Source organism: Hemiscyllium ocellatum, chromosome 22, assembly GCF_020745735.1.
Source record: "Hemiscyllium ocellatum isolate sHemOce1 chromosome 22, sHemOce1.pat.X.cur, whole genome shotgun sequence".
Lineage (NCBI taxonomy): Eukaryota > Metazoa > Chordata > Chondrichthyes > Orectolobiformes > Hemiscylliidae > Hemiscyllium > Hemiscyllium ocellatum.
In genome coordinates, this window is record NC_083422.1 from 23388171 (window position 1) to 23409799 (window position 21629).

At 37.3% G+C, this 21629-nt stretch overlaps 1 protein-coding gene across 2 annotated transcripts in view; it reads right to left on the reverse strand.

Moving 5' to 3' along the window:
- LOC132826461 (inositol polyphosphate-5-phosphatase A) overlaps nt 1-21629 on the reverse strand; it is a 518580-nt gene that overhangs the window by 176267 nt on the left and 320684 nt on the right. For both annotated transcript variants that reach the window (XM_060842396.1, XM_060842397.1), the window contains exons 5-6: nt 8189-8252; nt 4839-4942 (exon numbers count right to left, since the gene is read on the reverse strand). In XM_060842396.1, coding sequence (XP_060698379.1) covers nt 4839-4942; nt 8189-8252 — 168 coding nt within the window. The remainder of the gene's footprint in view (nt 1-4838; nt 4943-8188; nt 8253-21629) is intronic.

Consider the following 21629-nt stretch of genomic DNA (forward strand, 5'->3'; position numbering starts at 1 on the left):
CTTCCAAATAAACCTGTTGGACTATAACCTGGTATTGTGTGATTTTTAATTCTGTTCACCCCCAGTCCAACACTGGCACATCCTCATCATCAATATCATAAGCCAGGATTCAGAATGGATACTGAAGCAGGCAGAACAGATCTGCCTTGGGCTAGCAACAAGATATCTTAGACTACCTACTGCCAAAAACACATGAACAACTTGGTGAATCCTAGCTGCCCGGTCCTCCAACAGAGTTAACTACATAGTCATTCAAACAGCAAGAGTGAAAGGATACACTGTTCCAGCAGCTGGTTGAAGTAACGTTGCACAACGCAAAGAATGACAGGACATAAGTGCTCAGCAACAGTTTCCACATCAGATCACTACTTTTGGACTGGTGATTATTTCATTTTGTGCAAATGCTTCTGCTTGTTTGAGAAAAAGAAAACTGAAAGGCAAGACAATCAAATCTTTTCTCATGTGCCTCGTAGTGGTTAGTCAGAGAGTTAATGAGAAGATTGAGAAGAGTAGTAGACACTTAACTTGGAAATTTTTGACAAAGTTCTGCATGGTAGACTAATTGGTGAAGTTAGAATACATGGGGTTCAGGATGAGCTTGCCAATTGGATAGAACATTAGGTTAATGGCAGGAGACAGAGAGTGATGGTGTGGATTGGAGGCCTATTTTTGAAGAGGTGGCCTGCTACAGGCGATTGGTGCTGGGTCCACTTTGTTTTTCATTTATTTAAATGATTTATATGAGAATATAGAAGACATGGTTAGTAAGTTTTCGGATGACACCAAAGTTGGCGGTGTAGCGTAATCTAAGGTTACAAAGAGATCTTGATCAATTGAATCAATGGGCTGAAGAGTGGCAGCTGGTGTTTAATTCAGATAAATGTGAGATTTCGGTAAAAAAAAGCAAGGGCAGGACTTATAAAATTAAAAGTAGGGCCTTGGGTGGTATTGTAGAAGTGAGAGACATAAGGGTTCAAGTACATAATTCTTTGAAATTTGTGTTGGTGAGGCTTCTTCAAGAGTATTGTATCCAGTTCTCTGTTATAAGAAAGATGGACAGGATTCAGAAGAAATTAATTAGGGTGTTGCTGGAATGGAGAGTTTGAGGAAAAGAAGAATCTGGACAGGCTGGGACAATTTTTTAATGGATTTTCATAGGTTGAGGATTTTTACAGAGGTTTATCAAATGATGAGGGGGTATAGGTAAAGTGAATGACAGGCGTCTTTTCCCTAGGTTGGAGGATTTCAAGACCTGGGGGCAAATTTTAAGGTGAGGGAAGAAAGATTTAAAAGAGACATGAGGGGCATTTTTTTAACAGTGGTTAAAGTGGTTTGTGTGTGGAATGAACTTCCAGAGAAAGTGGTGGATATGTACACAGTTACAATGTTCGAAAGTCATTTGGATGGGCACATGAATTAAAAAGGTTTGGAGAGATATGGGCCAATCGCAGGCAGATGGGACTAGTTTAGTTTGGGATTATGGTTGGTGTGGACTTGTTGGGCCTAAGGTTCTGTTTCCCTGCTGGATGACTCTATGACTCTATTCAAAGTTAAACAGAGAAATGTCCCCACAAATGTTTTATTCCATACATCCAGTAGCTCTCTTTGCAGTAATCCATCTTTTTGATGACAATTACTGAAGGAGGTGGAGAAGGGGTTCAGTATAATTTAAAGCTGGAATTACAATCAATTTAGCAACACTGAGTATACACTGGGCTATATTAGTCTTCCTTGAAACCTTTCATCAGTCTGGAGTGTGAAATAAAAAGGGAAGTGAAAAATCCCATGTAGCGTAAGTCAGTGTCCCTGCTTTGCACGGCAGATGGATTATATACAGGCTGTTTCTTTTATTAAAACATGACATAAATCACTATTGAGAAACTAGGGACCCCTACAAGGTTATCCTTGTACAGCTTTGTTCATGAAAGGTTCACATTAGAGCATTAGTGAAATTAATTCATCTTTCATAAGAGCTTTGAGCAGTATCTATGATGTATGATAACAACCAATTTCTCACTACTGGCAAAAATTATTCAGGTCTGATAGACTACACAAATCTGTTCTTTTTAAATAGCCTAACATTATCTCAAGTGCTGGTCCCAAAGGCATCATTTAAGATTCATATACAGCCAAGAGGTACAATAAATCATCATGAAAAGTTTTGTTAGTTTTATATGCAGTGAATTGTAATTATTTTGGATTGCATTATACCTCAATCAATGTAATTACTTTTAGATCATCTTTAAGCGGCAGTAATAAAGAGAAAGAAATCAGTCTTAAACCAATTGAGAGGATTGTTTGCATATCTGTCAGTTTCAGAAAGGAACAAGTTATTACTAAGATGGAGAGTGATGTTCTCAGTCTGATATATTTACCAGTTACAATTATTCTGTCTTATTTATTGGAAACAATATTAAATTATCGATATAATAGGACAAGTTTTGATTTATATGGTACTTAAAAATGATGCAAGAGATTTTTGGATAAATTTTAAAAGCATAATGAGGATGTTTTGTGAAAATGTAATTGGCAAAGAAAGGATGCTGGGCCTAAATTATTGAAGCATATCCACTCCAGATTTCAATTAGTGAGCGCAGTTGAAAAAGTATAAGCTCAGAATCAAGTACTGCATTTGTATGCACAATGTACACATGCCATCACATGTGGTCACCTCAGTTATGCTTCTGTGAGTTATTGCATGACCCACAAAACAATGTCAATCATGTCACATGACCTCAAGTCAAGGTCTCCAATATCAATAGATTTTTAAAACAGTTTTATTTTTTGTGATTTTTTTATTACTACTGTCTTTCAGTATCCAAGTTAATGCAATACAGACTGTTTCCTTTATGTGAGATACATAATGTTACAAATTCTGTAGACACCAATAACCTTTAGTAAGGAATTTGAACTTAGCTGAAACAGGAAGATTCCATATATTGAAACATTTATAATAAAAGAAAAACCAGTAGTAAGTAAATCCTACTTACTTTTTGTACATATATTAAACTACAGAATCAATATTCCGTTTTATACTCATTTATTTAATGGTAGAGGTCTCACTGAAAAGTAGGTAGCGTTCGTGCCTTTGAACTAGAAGTTCCAGGTGTGAGTCCTACTTCAGGACTTGATGCACACAAACATTACATTAATAACAAGATCAAACTGGTTGAGTATCAATCTTTAAATCCTTTGAATCTGACAATGACAGACATTAAGACAGAGAGTGTCTTGGTCAGCCATGTGGAAAGGCATGCCTCTGACTTTAGCTGCAGGTGACATGTTCCAAGAAAAAGCTAGCTACTGAGATAGATTTGTCTGTTTTATGTGTCACTAGTCAGAGGAGCAAACCTAAGCCCAACATGTATGTCCTTTTCTCAGTTTTCAGAGAGATTCTTAAATCCACCAGGCGTTTAAAGCCGAACTAAATCATTTTATCATGCCTGGTTATGTCAGGGCTTATCCCCTGGAACTTGCAGATGGCTGGAGAATGTGACTCTTCAAGTAGAGACTGTTTGCGTCCTACGTCCAGCTGTGGTAACTCAGACAGCCAAGTAGCTTCCTTTCTCTGCTGACCACGCAGAACCTCTGTTGTCTATCTGAAGGTACTCAGTGATTTAAAGGGAAGCCCATAACCTCAGAATGGCTTCCTTTGCCCTCTTCTCCAAGGCAATGTGAAGAACATTAATTTTGAATCGAATAGAAATTCTAATTAGCTATATTTGTTCTCAACTCCATAGAATGTCTACAGTGTGGAAACAAGCCATTTGGCCCATCAAGTCCGCACCAACCCGCTGAAGAGCATCTTACCCTGCCCCGCCCCTACCCTGTTCCTGGAATCCTGCATTCCCCATGGCTAATCTATCTAGCCTGCACACTGGTGGAAACAATGGGCAATTTCCCATGGCCAATCCATCTAACCTACACATCTTTGGACAGTGGGAGGAAATCAGAGCACCCAGAGGAAATCCATGCAGACACAGAGAGAACGTGTAAACTCTGTATAGTCAGTCGACGAAGAGTGGAATTGAACCCAGGTCCCTGGCACTGTGAGGCAGCAGTGCTAACCACGGAGCAATCCTGCTGCTCTTTCATCTTCTTTAAGCTTTGAAGAATATGGACAACGTACAGTAAAATAGCGTACAACCTGCCATTTTCAGCATCTTCCTGGCAGTTTGGAAAAACTCAGCATCTATTCATTACAAATCGAGAGTCTACTGATATTGTTTCCAAGTATAATTACCTTGCATTTTCTTTCCAGTAAAATATTACAAATCTTCATTTGATCTCCAACAATCAAACCATCCAAATTTACTGTCAAGTTGACTTCTAAACAAATCATATAATCTCTTTCACTAACCCTAAATTTAAAGTTAAAAATCACACACCAGGTTATAGTCCAACAGGTTGATTTGGAATCATTACCTATCGGACTCCTGCTCCATCCACAACCACCTGATGAAGGAGCAGGGCTCTGAAAACTAGTGCTTCCAAATCAACCTGTTGGACGATAACCTGGTGTTGTGTGATTTTTAACCTCGTCCACTCCAGACCAACACTGGCACCTCCAAAACTAAATTTAAAGTTATAGTCCCAAAAAACAATGATCTTACAAACCTCATCACTGTAACAATGAAAATAATTCACAGGACAATGGCAAAACAAACATAAGAGATCTATTCTGCAACCCTTCCCAAACTTGCAAAGCAAATCATTTTAAGACAGCTATTTGACAGATCATTAAATAACATGATCCCTTGACAGGGACAACGATAAATCTTTGCAACTTTACAAGTCGACTTTGTGTTTTATGTGATTCAAAAGACTGAGCAACCTACCTCAGGGAAGTAATCTTGTGGAAATTTCTCTTTTTCCAGCATGGGCGTACTTTCTAACGTTTCTGAGTAGATTTCTTTACCCGTTACTTTCTTGAACTTTTTAGCTTGAAGAAAAGAAATCACATAAAATAAATTTCACCTAAGGAATAGTTGTTTTTACTGAGAACAGTATGTCTGGTTATTCTTAATGGAGTACAATTCACAGATTCTGTTAGCTTTCTATAGTATACTAGTGCCAAAACATCTTTTGTGAGACGTGATGATGTTTGTAAGCTACATGCTATAGACATTTTTAACTCACCCTGCTCTGCACGTAGTTTGAATCAGCCCCATATGTTCATTCAGAATTCCCTGCTTCAACAAACGTCAATACTCTAGCTATATTTTTTGTTACCACTCAAAAGACATTCTCTGCAACAAGAGAGTAGAAGAAGAAACTACCTCTTCACAATCAAAAGGAATTTCCTTTCAGATTCCTTTCCACTCTGCTGTATCTTTGTCGAAAAATTAGTAGACATCCCGTCTCCTGTGCAAACAGAATTTCTGCCAAACTTATAGCAGGGGTGGAGGAATCCAGAGGAAATTTCCAGCCAACCCCTCCGTTTCACTTTAAGCTACTAGTTAGTCTTTTCCTCACATGAAGTCAGGGTAACCCTTGTTGCAAAGCTGTCTTCTTTCAAGAGAAAATATGGCTGAAGAGAGAAGACACCTCCATGCTTCATTGTGATTCTAAACATTTTAGTGTCAACCAGCTCCTTCCTCAATGTATGGCTGCATTTCTATCTCAAAATACACTTTCAAAAACACACTTTAATTATCACAACCGAGGAAGGAAATTACACCTGGCTCAACTATCATACAGATAATAGGGTAAGGACACTAAATTTGATTGTTCTCAAGAACAGGCATGGTGATTAGGATGTGTAATTATCCTGCATCTATTGATTGTAATGCAGGCTGCAATGCAATTTTGGGCTGCCCACTTACTTCAGTGATTTCAATATCCAGCTTTTGCTAATGACACTATTAATAAGTCTGATTAAAATACAGGCAGTCAGCATCAGGACTGGTAGCATCACAGAATGTGCAGGTGTATTATGATGCTTGGGGCATGTGCTGAGAGTAACAGTTGATGAGAACCTGACCTGAGGTGTAGGGGAGACTCATCTGTTCAAAGGGAAACAGATAAGTAATTGCAATGGTATGGGAAAAGTGCAAGAAAATTGCCCATCTAATGGTGATTGGAACCAACTGCTCACTTTCTGTGCCATAAAAAAGGGTTATCTGGATTGATTGACGATGTAGTCAATGTAAGAATTTAAACAACACGCTTCTGGAGTTTCACAATTAGATTAACTACTAATGTAACAATATTTAAATTGACCATTACTAGACCTTCTGTAATACACAGAAAAGTTAGATTGCAAATGCACAAATTACTAGGTGGCACCCTCAGTAGATGTGACAATAGAAAGGATCAGTAAATATTTGTTTTGTTTATAAATTCCCTAGAATGTTACCATGATTTCAAAATGACTTATCAAGGAAGGCTTGAGAAACTAGGATCTTTTTTATAAAATGTTGAAAGGCTGATGGATGCTTTGATAAAGGCCTTTGATAAACATTTTCCCAACACAACACAGTTGAGAAATTGGCAGGTCCGCTGTGGTGGCATTGCAACATATTCTAGGGCTTAATGTGGCTCCATAGCAGGTTTTCACAGAAAGGCTCTCAGTAGCTATGGTATTGCCAAACCCAAGGTACTGCCTTTCCAAGCATCTATGCTGTAGCTACTGAGCTGCCAACCCTCTGATTAATTGACAGTCACCCTAGGGCCTAGCTGCCAGCTGGAGCAGAGGTCGCTCCCATTTTAACCCTAATTTCTGCAGGAAAATTCAGCTGTTCAACATTAATAAGAGGTACAAGTGGGTGAATTCGTGATTGCACAAAATAACACTTAAGAAAGATATTTTGTTTTACATAGGAATCTCGATTATTCGAAGGACTCGGGCAGGGAGTATTTTGTTTGGTTAACCAAATTCCGGATAATCAAATGCCGGATAACATAATTTAGCCGAACATCGGGACCTTGTAATCTTGCCAGATAATCCGATATTCGGATAATCGAACGCCGGATATTCGTAGTTCCTCTGTATATCCTGACAATGAACAGGAGAATTCATTTGCTTTGTAACAACCATACATTTAAATATTGGATCTTGACCTGCAGTTCTATTTACTGGATGTGAATGAAAAGTCAATTCCTTCTGTGTCAACAATTGGTAAGTAGATCATTCCTAAATCATTAAGGCGATAAAAGGAAACATCCACATTTGCCGAAATACTATAATTTAATATAGCAGTTGCAATACAGTAAATCTGAATCTGCAGTGTTCAGTAGCATATAGTTCAGCAACAAAAAAAATTAAACTGATATTTTATAACTTCATTTTACAGTCATTAAATGTTACACTATGGAATAATGACAGGGCATGTAACAAGCATTTGCAAATCATCAGCATTTATAATTGAATTTTAATTGTTCTTATAATATGATCTTCTTTTCTGATGCTTAGTAGACTAAAGCCCTTTCTTTACCCCTCAAGGAAAGATTTTTTTAAACTAAAACTTTTCCAAAATAAAGCCTTTTTAATCTCTGTTGGGTTACAACTCCAGAAATGAGTTGACTCATTTTAAAAATAATTGTCTATGCGTATAATTTTGTAGCAAAAAATAATTGTATGCACTTGGGTATGATGGTATATTGGTTATGCTAAATGAGTAGTAAACCTGGATTAATGATCTGGACATGAGTTCAAATACTACCACAGCTTCTGGGAATTTAAGTTTGATTAATTAATTAAGCATGGAATAAAAAGTTAATATCAGTAATAATGACTATGAGATTGTCATAAAGACTCTCTGGCTCAGTGATATCTTTAGAGATGCAAATCTGCTGCCTTAATCCATCTGGTCTTTATATGCCTCCAAATCCACAGGAACCCACATGTAGTGCTGTCTGAAATAGACAAACAAACTACTCATTGGTAAAGAAGTTGGTTAGCTATCACCTTCTCAAGGGCAGTCAGGAATGGCCTTCCCTGTGAATATACATATTGTTTTTTAGAATGTGCATGAATGTATGTGAGGAATGTAACTTATGCTTTGAGCAGCTATTGTTTCATGACGTTAAGCAATAAGTCAAATATCAGAAGTCAATATAAGGACACTGATCCACTTAAGCTGATGCCAATTAAAACACCAAAGTCACCAGCTGCATTAACTTTAATATGAATGTAGAATTCAGCTCACTATTTGCTATCTTACAATTAATAGTACGTAAGGATTACCTTTAAAATCAAATTGATAGGTATTTTTCAAAGACTCGTGAAGAAAGTAAAGATTTCCTAAAGCCTGCAAAAGAAACAGAAGTTTTATTTAATACTAATTTATGCAGTATATTTGGAAAGAAACAGGATGAATTATGCTTTTACAAATCTAAAAGTAAACTGCAGCTATAAAAAAAGTTACTTAATTGTTACTGCAATTAGCAATGTACTTCCACTTATTGAAATCATGAGAGTCTGTCTGTATTTCTATATCTAAAAAAATTTGTATTGTGCAAGCCTATACTATACATTTCTCAAACATCATACGTTGGGAGGTACACATCAGTTTTTCTGCTACAGTTGCAAATATGATACAAATATGGAATCTGAACTAAAGACAGCAGGAGACAGCAAGTGAAAACCATTCATCATGAAGCTACAAATCATAAATTGCAGGCTCTTATGAATAAAAGAATTTGAAACAATTACATTACCTTCACATGTTGTTTGTGCTTTGCAAACTTAAAAGATCCATTTGGAATCTTTGATTGAATCCAAGATATTTGATTAGGCTTTGCTAACCCTTATTTCTGTGAAACCTCTGATGATCCCCATTTGGCTACTGTCTTTGCCAATCAGGGTGAGTTCCTCCTCTCTGCAACTTCGCTCCAGAATTTAGCTTACTGGAATCTGCTGCTACTGACCATGTCTCCTTGTGGTGGTGTTCTAAAACTCAAAGGTCTGTGAGATAAACTATGGTGTTTCTGAGTTTTCCTGAATGATTTATACAGATAACTACATAAAAGTGTTTATGAGTGTGGAAAAGCACAGCAGGTCAGGCAGCATCCAAGGATCAAGAGAGTTGACGTTTTGGGCAGAAGCCCTTCATCAGGAATCAGTGCCACATTTTTCGACTCTGATCTCAGCATGTGCAGTCCACACTTTCCCTCATTATGTACACGTGGTTGAGTTTTTGTGCAATCAATGTTCATTAAAGTAGTCATGCGTTTGTTTAATCCATGAAATTCTGCAGGACTGAAATATTACAGTAATGCTTTCCTAGATGGAAACACAGCTTGGAAATAAGATGATAATATTGCAGTACTAATTCTCACATCTAATTTGAATGCAACAAAGTACTCGAGAAATATTAACAAAGTTACCCTCCGATTCTTCACTTGGTCATTTCCATCAAAGCAAAGCTAATCGAATTCTTCAGACATGATTTTCTTGGAAAACCTATTTCACTTACAGTTGTCAAGATTTATTTGTTAAGTATATCATCAGAGGCTCTGATATATCAGACTTGGCCTGGTAGGATTTTAGCAGCAATTGGGTAGATGCTGGGTTCTTGCAGCAATTAGAAAGACATCCCAAAGATCAAGCAGACTGGAATCTTGGGACATGTAGTTCTGTAACCTTATAGTTTCATGGCCAATCAGAAAGATGACACCTTGAACAGTGAAGCACTCCCTTGGCACTGCACTGAAGTGTCTGCCTAGTGTGCTCTAGTCTCTTAAACCATAACCCAATGCTGACATCATAAGCACTATATTGCATTAAGTAAAAACACTTCATGAAATGTTTAAAACTTAATAGTTTATTCAATCGCCCAGTATTTAAAACCTAATTTACTTTGTATAATGGATTAGAAAAGAAAGATTAGTTTACCATATTTCAACACTTCAACTGCAGAAATATAACACTTTATTAATAAATGCTCTTGCTGATTGCTGCAAAGAATTAGAGGGCATAGGTTTAGGGTGGGAGAGGAAAGATTTGAAAGGGATCTAAGGAGCAACTTTGTCATTCAGAGAGTGGGGAATGTATGGTATGAGCTGCCAGAGGAAGTGATGGAGGCTGGTACAATTACAACATTTAAAAAGCATCTGGATGGGTATATGAACAGGAAGGGTTGAGGATATGATGAGACTAAATTAATTTAGGATATCTGAGTGGGAGAGGGAGAGACTGGGGTATGATGGAGATGGGAGACTGTGGGACCAGTGGGACTATATTTAGTGTCTGTCTTCATCTGATCCCAATCCCATTAGGTTTTAAAATCAAACTCCAAGTATTGCACTCAGTTGTTTAATTAAATAGCAGCAAACTGGGACAATCTATTTCACTGTGACCCAAAATAACTGCACATCAATTCCATTTTTGAGACTCTAAACTGCATCATAAAATTTCTAATGACCTTCAGCTAAGGCTATACTCATATACCTTGAGCTCATAGTTATGTACTACTTATGTTCTTCAAATATCATAGGATTCAACAGGAATACACTGTTCAAAAGATTAGAAATGAAGTTTCTTGGTAGTCAACATAAACTTTTAACTTTCCAGATAATGATTGATATATACATTTCTTCCTTGTGTCCTTCAGCAATAAACAAATCTTAGGTATATCATTATGAACATTATGTGTTACATATGAAGGAACACTATTCTATTTTTTGTGGATGCTATCAAATAGAACAAGGTGAGACATCACAGGATGGAAATGTAAGACTTGTCCCCACCCTCATAATTTTTTGAGTGACCATCTATTTTAGAATCGGGGTCAAATGGACTGTCATTTATGAAATGCTAACTGAAATGCCATCTCACTATTTCACCAGGACATTCCATTGACCCTGCTGACATTACCTCTCATGATTGTGTTGTGGTTGACTGCCTAAGAACAACTTCCATGCTCTTGCTTTCAAATCTTGCACTCACTGCTTGAATGATGAGGGGAGAGCCTGTACCTTGGTAACAGATGTATTAACATGCACTGTACACATATCATTGAAATTTCTTCACCATTCACAGGTCCACAAATTCCATGCTGTATGTTCTCACCAAGCCCAGACTGAAAGTACAATTACAGCAAACGATTCTACGAATCATAGTGCTGTAGATCTCAAGAATTCTTTTATTATTTCCTCATGCATTGGTGTTGATTCAGAAAATGCTGTGTATTTTGCAAATAAAAAGGTCCCTGATATATTTTCACAAATATTGTTGCAGTGAGCAATCTAAAAAACAAAATGTAAAAAAAACATCAGAAAGGAACAGCTATTATCACTGCATCTGAACTAAATTCTGATAAACCGCAAAAGGCTAAAATATCATTTTCTTTTGAAAGTACAATGATATATTTCATTTGCTAGATCTTCTGTGGTAATAAAGCAATGAAACAAAAAAAAAAGTGGTCTTTAAGAATGCAACCCAAAAAGAAGTGATTTAGTTGACTTTTCTTTCCCGACTGCAGTTCCTGGGAAAACATTCACACAGGGTTCTGTCTCAGTAATCACTGCATTATTTATGAGAACTTGCACATCATGAGATTAAACATTTGTTGATTTGTCAAAAGCCCAAACATGAGGTCCTGCCCATCTCCTTGACATATTAGTTCATCCAATGCAAAATTCCATAATACATTTAATTGATGAGTATTCCTCTTGTGACCCAAATACTCTGCACCAGGCTTTCTGAAAGTGGCAAATGAGGTAGGCCAGCAAGAGACGTCCTGTCAAATAACTCAAGGTGAACAGCCTTTATGACAAGGACGCTCTCAGGTTTGGGAAAACACTGTTCTGCTGATGATTTTAACTTTTTTTAACTTTAGGAATACAACAGTACTAACACAATAGATTTAGTATCACTTGGCATAACAGAATAGTTTACTGAAGAGGTCCCAGGTGTTGAATGGAAGGTGAACAGCTCCTAGACAATGTTATCAAAGAGAACACTAAGATGGCGTTCTACAAAGATCACTATGCTCAGAGATCAGTCTCTGGAAGTTCTGCTAATTCTCACTGCTCATGAATGTCATGTTACTCTTTTGAACATAGGTATGCTATCATTATAAGAGTTAGTGCTTCCCTCAGACAAATAATTTAAGCTGTATCTTTGAATTCAATCCTGTTTAAATTACAGAACCAGCACTGGGGGACAACCTCAGGGTTGTGTCACATTTTAATTGGATTTAAGATTGAGTTGAGAATGACTCGAACATCAAGTTGGAGTTTAAAAAATGAAGTGATTTGTGAGTGGGGCATATGAAATTCTGAGGGGTTTTCACATTGTAGATATGGAGAGAATGTTTCCTCTTATTGAAGAATCTAAAACTAGAGGGTCACGGGTAAAAGTCAATGGTTTACTTTTCGTAAAAGACAAGGTGAATTTTGTTCAGACAGGGCATGAATCTTTGGAAATCTTGCTGAAAAGTCCGTAAAAGCAGAGTCCTTAAATATTTTCAAGGCAGAGGTAGGTCGATTCTTGTTAAGTAAGGGGTAAAGGGTTATTTATGATAGGCAGACATGCGGATTTGAGCTTACAATCATATCAGCTATGATCTTATTGAATGGTAGAGCTGGCTCAAGGTGCTGATTAGCTGATTCCTAATTTCAATGTTTGTGTGTAAAAGTGGTCAGGTAGTTAAAGTGGATTTAATAAACAATGGCAGAGTTTCATTTAATGTCCCAAGAGAGTGGGGAATACCAACTGCTTTTGTAATATTAGATGTCTGAATGTGTGGAGGCAGAAATTTCATAGTTGTCTCTTGGGTTAAGAAACCCTGCTTATAAGCCTTTAGTCTAACTTGAGTGCTGTTGGCTATCTGACTCGAACAAGCATATGAAGGAAACCCACAGACTTTTAAACATATGCTTAATTTACTGAATTAAACATATGCTTAATTTACAGTTAAACATATGCTTAATTTACTGAATTTATCCTGGAAAATGTAAACAGCTGCAAAAGATATGGAGAAGCTGGAATTTTACAGATCAGAGTAAAATGAATATCAGTTAATTTTCTGGGACATTATGTAGCTTTCTTCACTTTATTACGTTTATCCTTTCAAATCAACAAGGAAAAGACTCAGAGGATCACCAAATAAATTGCACTGATAGAAAATTATTTAACTGTTTGTGGGACGTGACCAATATTGATTGGATAGCACACCTCTCCACTTCCAGACACCCTGAGCTTATTATGAATCCACTACCTGATTTCAGTTCTTTTGGTAACACACCAGCTTTAGAGTCATGATGCCCTGCTCCAGAGTTTGAGCAGAAAAATCAAGGCTTACAGTCCATTGAAGCACTATTAGAGACCTGTTTTTTTCAATGATATATTAAATTGCTTAACTGGATGCAAAAGATCTAATGTTACTGCTTTGGAGAAAAACAGGTGAGTTACCAGAAAGTCCTACAATTATTAATTCTCAATCAACAATAGAATAGCTGGTCATTCTAATATTGATATTTGAGGGAGTGTGTGGTTATATATATATAGTGACTAGGGTGGGGGTGGTGGTGGTGTGTGTGTGTGTGTGTGTGTGTAATGATTGGAACATTTAAAAGGCATGTGGATACGAAGGTTTAAAGGGATATGGGTCAAATGCTGGCAAACAAGACAAGACTTATTACGGATATCTGGATGGCATGCACGAGTTGAGCCAACGGGTTTGTTTTTGTGGTGTACACTTCTATGACTCCACTTCAAAATGTATTTCATTGGTTGTGAAGCACTTAGAGTCTTTCACAACCACCAGACAAATCAAAGTGCAAGTCACAAGTAGATCACAAGAGACTTTCTTTGCTGAAGGGCATTAGTGTGTTGGTATTAGTCCACAGATTGACAGCAATTCTAAATCTAAATTCATAACTTAATTTCCTGAACTGTTATTTAACAACTAGGCTGCAACACCCACCAAGGTCTAAATTTCCAATAATGTAACATTCCCCCTGTTCTCCATGGAGATGCTAGCCTAGATTAACACTACTCCACTGGAAAGAACACGCAGAGTTGACATTGCTACCCACGGAGCCAAACTAATAATTATAGCTGAACATGTTCCTATTTTCCATATTAAGGTAATGAATTAAAAGGAACACAGAATTTACTACCATAATGGAGACATTATGGAAAAGGCTGGTTGTTACATAAAGTTGTGCACTAAAGTTTATAACCCTCACACTATCTATAAACAAAATGTAAAATGAAGGACTGAGAGTAGTGTGGATCTTGCAGCTGCTTCTGAGATTGCAAGCTTACTTCTAGATTTCTTATAGTTATGATGATTATATTTCTTACAATTACTGTATAAGATTTTTATTTTGATTTGTTTTGGTCGAAAAAAACAAAAGCACTTTTTTTTGCAAACAAGAGTTGGCTTTATGGAGCTTTTGACAAGGCCTACATGTAGACAGTTCAAGCTTTTTTAAAAAAAATGGTACCTTAAAAAAATTGTGTGTGTGCAGGGAGAGTTTTTTGTCAAATATCACTGAAAAGATACTTTTTTTGAATCGCAGGGAAGTTGCGTTTACAGAGTTTTTGAAGTGGCCTACATGTGGCTGGCTCTGCAGTGAGATTGTTTTATCATCAGAGGATTGAAAGCTGTCTGCTGAACCACTTGAGGAATCATTTTTAATTCGCTTGTTCACCTAAGTGGTTGATTTGCTTTTTTCTATATTTTGCATGCTTAATATTAATTCCTTGGGTAAAAAAAATGTTGATTTTATATGAAAACTGCTCCTTTTTAGGCTTGATATCATTAAAGGCATATAAAAGACACAGAGTTATATGCTGATAGATTTAGAGAAGTGCTTACACAGCACCATTCATCAGATAAATGGTTGACTATCAAGAAAGGTAAGAAGATAGTTCCGAAGTCTTTTGTGGCTATTCCTCTCTCAAATAGGTATTCAGTTTTGAGTACTGTTGAAAGGGATAGTCTCAGAGGAACATGGAAGAGGCAGTCAGAGCTTGAGCACTACAAAGAATCTTATGTAGGCTCGGTTTGACAAAACTTAGAAGAATAATTGTTATGGAGACTCTCCTGTCAGGGATACAGACAGGAGATTCTGTGGCAGTGAGTGTGAATCTAAGAAAGTATGTTGCCTTCCTGATGCCAGGATTTAAGGATGTGACAAAACATTTGAAGCATATTATTAAAAGGGGAGAGTGAGAAGTCAAAAGTTATTGTAGACATTGATAATAATGACATTTTTGGGGAAAAGATTAAGGCTTTACAGAGTGAATATAAAACTTAGGAAGAAGATTAAAAGACAGAACATCAAAAATAGTAATTTCTGGTTTCCTCCTGGAGTCAAGCTTGAATGAGGGAAAGAATAGAAAGATAAAGGAGATAACTCAATGGCTGAAGAGCTGGTGTAATGTTCAGGGATTCAGGTTCTTGGATCATTGAGATCGCTGCTGTTCAAAAAGGATGGGTTTCACCTGAACTGGAAAGGAACTTAAACCTAGCAGGGAAACTTGGGGGGGTGGGAGGGTGTGGAGCGCGCGTGTGTGTGCGTGTGTGTGGGAGATGGGGAATTGGAGTAAACAGAGTAAATAGAAAAGATTTGAGGATGGTTCAGAATCTGAAATAAAACTTATTTAGAAAAGATAGGGAAGAGCAAGTCAGAGAATAAAGTTATTCTGATTAATTAAACTGCAATTCTTTCAATGCAAGGGATGTCACAGGTAAGGCTGATGAACTAAGGGCATGTTTGTGAACATAGATTTGAGTCAGCATAGCTAATAAAGAAACTTGGCTTAAGGATGGACAGAGCCGAAAATGTGTTGCTGGAAAAGCGCAGCAGGTCAGGCAGCATCCAAGGAGCAGGAGAATCAACGTTTCGGGCATGAGCCCTTCCTCAGGAATGAGGAAAGTGTGCCAAGCAGGCTAAGATAAAAGGTAGGGAGGAGGGACTTGGGGAAGGGGCGTTGGAAATGTGATAGGTGGAAGGAGGTCAAGGTGAGGGTGATAGGCCAGAGTGGGGGTGGGAGCGGAGAAGTCAGGAAGAAGGTTAGGAAGGCGGTGCTGAGTTTGAGGATTGGGACTGAGTCAAGGTGGGGGGAGGGGAAATGAGGAAACTGGAGAAATCTGAGTTCATCCCTTGTGGTTGGAGGGTTCCTAGGTGGAAGATGAGGTGCTCTTCCTCCAGCCGTCGTGTTGCTATGGTCTGGCAATGGAGGAGTCCAAGGACCTCATGTCCTTGGTGGAATGGGAGGGGTAGTTGAAGTGTTGAGCCACGGGGTGGTTGGGTTGATTGGTCCCAGAGTGTTCTCTGAAACGTTCCGCAAGTAGGTGGCCTGTCTCCCCAATATAGAGGAGGCCACATCGGGTGCAGCGGATGCAGTAAATGATGTGTGTGGAAGTGCAGGTGAATTTGTGGTGGATATGGAGGGATTCCTTGGGGCCTTGGAGGGAAGTAAGGGGGGAGGTGTGGGCGCAAGTTTCTTGCGGTTGCAGGGGAAGGTGCTGGGAGTGGAGGTTGGGTTGCTGGGGGTGTGTGGACCTGACGAGGGAGTCCCGGAGGGAGTGGTCTTTTTGGAACGCTGATAGGGGAGGGGGCTTCTGTATTTTGACTCGTCGTTGTCAGATATCCTTCCTACCACAGTGGTGTCATCAGTGAACTTGTAGATGAGTTTGGAATTTGGCAAAAGTTGTGGGTGTACAAGGAGTACAGTAGGGGAAGAGGTTGTAATAATAGGAGATTTTAGTTTTCCAAACATTGACTGGGGCTACCATAGTGTTACATGCCTGGATCATTAAGAAGTTGTTAAATGTGTTCAAGGAAATATCTTTCATCAAAATGTAAATGTTCCTACTAGAGAAGGAGCAAACCTTGACCTTCTTTTGGATAGTAAAACAGGGAAAGTGACAGTGATAGAAGGGGAATATTTTGGGTCTAGTGATCATAATTCTATTAGTTTTGAAACAGTTCTGGAAAAATATAAGCCTTCCAAAAATGTTATGGTTTTTAAAAGTGGACTAAGGCAAATTTTAATGGTATGAGACAAGACTTTCAAAGATTCATTGGAGTAAACATTTTGCTGGTAAAGGGATGTCTAATAAATGGGAGACTTTAAAAGTGTGATAACAAAAGTTCAGAATTATTATTTTCCTGTTGGAGTGGAGGATAAGGTTGGTTAGGATATGGGAATAATGGATATATAAAGATAATTGGATTCTAGTCAAGAATGAAAAAGAATCATATACTAGATATACACAACTGGGTTCAAATGCATCTCTTGAACAGTATAAATGATGTAGGGACGTTCCCTAAACAAACAAGGGCATCACTTATACAATTAAAAGTAAGGTGTTGGTTAGCGTTGTAGGACAGAACAACCTAAAGGTTTAAGTACATAATTCTATTAAGTCTACATGTAGACAGAGTGGTTAAGAAGGCATTTAGCATGTTTTGCCTTCATTGTTCAGATTATAGAGTACAGAAGTTGGGACGTCATGTTGACATTGTACAAAATGTTGGTGAGGCCTTCTTTGGAGTATTGTTTCCAGTTCTGGTTGTCCAGTTATAGGAAAGATATTATTTAGCTGGAGAAAGTTCACAAAGATTTAATAGGCTGTTGCTGGAAATGGAGTGTTTGAGTTACATGGAGAAACTGGATTGGCTGAAACTGTTTTCACTGGAGAATAGGAGTGACATTATTGAGGTTTATAAAAATCATGAGGGGTATCAATAAGATGAATAGCAGGTCGAGAAGGTCAAGGTTTGCTCCTTCTTCAGTAGGAACATTTACATCTTGATGAAGGATATTTTCTTGAACATATCTAACTTCTTCACGATCCAAACATTTCGCAGTATGGTAGTGTTTCCTTGGGCAGGTGACTTCAAGATGAAGCGGCATATTTTTACGGTGTGAGGAGAAAGATTTGGAAAAGACATGAGAGCCAACTTTTTTAAACAGAGAGTGGTTCATGTGTGGAATGAACTTCCAGGGAAATGGGTGGTATAGTTGCAATGTTTAAAAGACATTTGGTTAAGTACATAAATAAGAAATGTTTGGAGGTATCTGGGCCAAGCACAGGCAGGTGAGACTAGTTCAGTTTGGGATTTTGGTCAGCAAGGACTGTTTGGACTGAAGGGTCTGTTTCCATGCTGAATGACTCTATAACTACCTAACAATCAAAAGACAAATACCAAATCTGCATCTAGCTGTATAAATACTCAAAAGTCAGAATTCGGATCAAAATTGAGCAATGTTTTTTATGCTGTGTATGTCATTACCAATGATGAATGAATTTGTAATCACAATCAAAGAATATTAATTGGAAAATGCTCTGCTGACAAGAAATCTTGATCTCTGAACAATAGCATACGTCAACTGTATGTTTGTCACGTCCCATTTTATTGATTTCCTGCCATTTTCACTTGAAATAATTAAAACTATATTTTACATATTTATAAACCTCACTGTCAGTAGCTCTACTTAATTTTCCATTAGTAAAATGCATCTATTAACTTCTGAGTAGGACCCAAAGGAGCAAATGAGTAATTGCATTAACTGTAGACAGAAATAAACACAATAAGCATACAGCAAAATTATGGTTTCCAAGACATTATGGAAAAGTATATCTTATCTGAGATTCATTCACTTAGTCCCAGTGCTGTGCAATCACACTCACTGGAAGATGGGAAACCTCTAAGAGGTAAAAGATTAGTCAAACTTTTTAATGTTTTTTTATGAATGTTTGTTATATTTGGCTTATGTAATCTTACTGAAGATATGGGACAATCTGAGTCATTAGCAGATATTGAAAATATATATGTGCCATTCATTTGGGTGTAGTTATAGTGCAAAGTAGCTTAACGTATTGTCCAACTGGAGTATTGCATTCAAAACTCTGTCAATTAGTATGAAAGTTGAAAAGGAGCAAATAATACTTTTGGTTAGAAATTCATTGCTTTGCTATTGAATTGAGCAGCTCACCCAGTCAGTATTAAAAGTGCTTGCTTCTTTAAATACGACCTGTATTTTCTTTGCTTTTAAATTTAAAACAGCAACACTACAACTTCTCAATATATTCATCATTTAATAAATAGTCCAAATTAAGTCAGTCCTGTTGCATCCAAAAGCATTCCTATTTGTAGTAAAGCTATCATCTAGCCCATGAACACTGGAACTGCTAGTGACGAGGTGTGGATTTATACTTGCAGCTGTCCAGTTCTTCCCCGCCTGATTTCCAGTGCATCATGAAGGGAGAGATCTGGAAGGCGATTCCCTCATAGGGGGATTGAGCTCCTGAACTGAGCTCATGGAGTTGAAGTCATTGGCTACAGCTTTAGTAGCAGGTCTTTTTTCTGATTACTCCAACAAAGGAAATATTTATTTTAAAAAAGAAGATAATTCAGAACTCAAAGGTTCGCAAATGACAAAGATTATATTCAGCTGCTTCAACATGAAGTACAATATTCCTACATATGAAATCCATATGCAGAAGTCAATTACTGCACAGCTAAGGTAATTTTCAGGTAATTTTCAGCTATCAAGAAATTTAAAAGGCTACAAATAACCCTCAGGAAAATTTCTAATGCCAGATTTTTAAAAAAGTATAAATAGCTGTTTTGTCAACTACATAATGCATATGAGAATCTGTTCCCATAATTACAGACTCAATATTGAGCCTTGTCATTTATTACATATTAATAACAAGAGGCGTGATTAGCAAACAGACGGAGCTGACACTTTTGTAAATCCATCATTTCTTATTTGGAAAATGATAAGCTATTTGTTGAATTGAACTTATTAGAGAAGGTATGTATATTGAGTGCACTACACAAGATCTGTTTTCTGCAGCTATTTTCTAAAGGAAAACCAATCATATCAATGCAAATAAAATATATGAAGAAAGTAGCTTCTAAAACATTAGATAATCTCATTTATTTTCATTTCTTCTCTGAGAACATCAAATATAAAGTTCACTTTATTGCCCATCTCATTTCATTTTACTGTGGTTGATTCCCATACTAAAAGGCATTAGATTGTAACAGGATACAGTGGCCATATCAGAGCACATATTAAACTGTTGTGAGTTTCAGTGATTCTTTGTCAATGTCATACAGTTAAACATGATTGATTTATAAACTACAGAAGTTTAAAAAAATGGAGTTCAAGTAAATATGAAATAATTGGACAAAGCAGAACCCCAGACTGACCTGCCACAATAAAGCCCTTTCAAGGTTGCCTGCATTACTGAGAAATATGTGCATAATTTCATTTTGTCTACCTTCCAACATACAATGTTAGAAGTTAATTAAATTGCATGTCCATTGTGTTCATCCACTTACAAAGTTAATGATATTCTGCTCCTGAATTGAAGAGCATTTTATAAAGCATACACTATGGGACCTGGCAGACAGTACATAGTGCAGTTGAACTCTGTCATATTCCCCAATTACAGATCTCCTAATTAGGGCAGAAATGAATGGGTTTTTGTTTGACAATTCAGAACATAACAAGTCACTCTGAGACACAGGGCATGTGCTAAGCTTATTTTAATAAGCTGTGCTTGCAATGTTCACTGCTGTATTTCCATGCAGAGGAGTGTGTTGATTTTTGAAACAACATAAAATAGAGAGAAAGGATTTCTTTTTCCCTATAAGAATAAATGAATCCCATGTTTTGAAAGATATATATTGGCTGCTTATCCTGCATATTGCTATTTGTAGACTTACATTCCAGCAGAGTCCGGAACTTCATCATACAAATTAGAATATTTAACAAAAGACATAGTGCTTTCAATAACAATTAACAAGGTCATGTGAAATGACTGTGGCAAAGCCAATTGGAAAGTGGGTCTACTTCACATCATGCTGTAATTGATATTTAGAGAAAGATTTGCTTTCATCTTCTGTTGTGTGGTTTAATGTCCACACCCATGAGTTTTGATTCAAAAGAGACTGGTGGAAGAAAAGGTCAAGGACGGTCTTCAGACTTGGGCTTATTTATAACATTATTGCATGTTAAGACAAAATACTACAACACATCATATTCAGAGCTATACCAGGTTCCAATCTTACTGTCACATTATTGAAATACCATTTTATAAAGTCTACTCCACTTGTTTTTCCGCACATTTCTAAACCAGTGTAGCTAAACTTCAGGCTTCTGCCAAACTAGCCATATATTTTCCTCTTCCCTTTACTCCAATCACACCATGCTATTTATGCCCAGTGAGAAAACAGCTCAGTGACATCATTACAAAGTTGCTCCAGGGTCCTCAAGGTCTTGCACAACCTTTCACAATCCAAAGAATATCCCAGCTATTGAAATAGACTTAAAGTGCAGTAGTTACCCTTATAACGTACAAAACAAAGACTTGAAAAGAAAATGTTTGCAAGGGAGTGGGGGAAAACTATCAGTGATATTAATTGTCTAGCTTATCAGAAAGCATGCACAGGATGGAACAAATATTTTTCCCTTGTGTTGTCTGATTTTAAGAGAAACAGTCAGCATAAGTGGGGACCTATGAGAACAAACAATATTTGCCACAATATATTTCTGAGAATTTCACTTTTTTGCAAAATACTTCACTTAATCCATCCATTTTCTGCCTCAGTACGTGCGGCACTTAAGTTTTGAATTGGGTACCAACAGTTCCCAGTCTGACATAAAATCTCAGAAGTCACAGCTCAGTATACTTATATGGAGA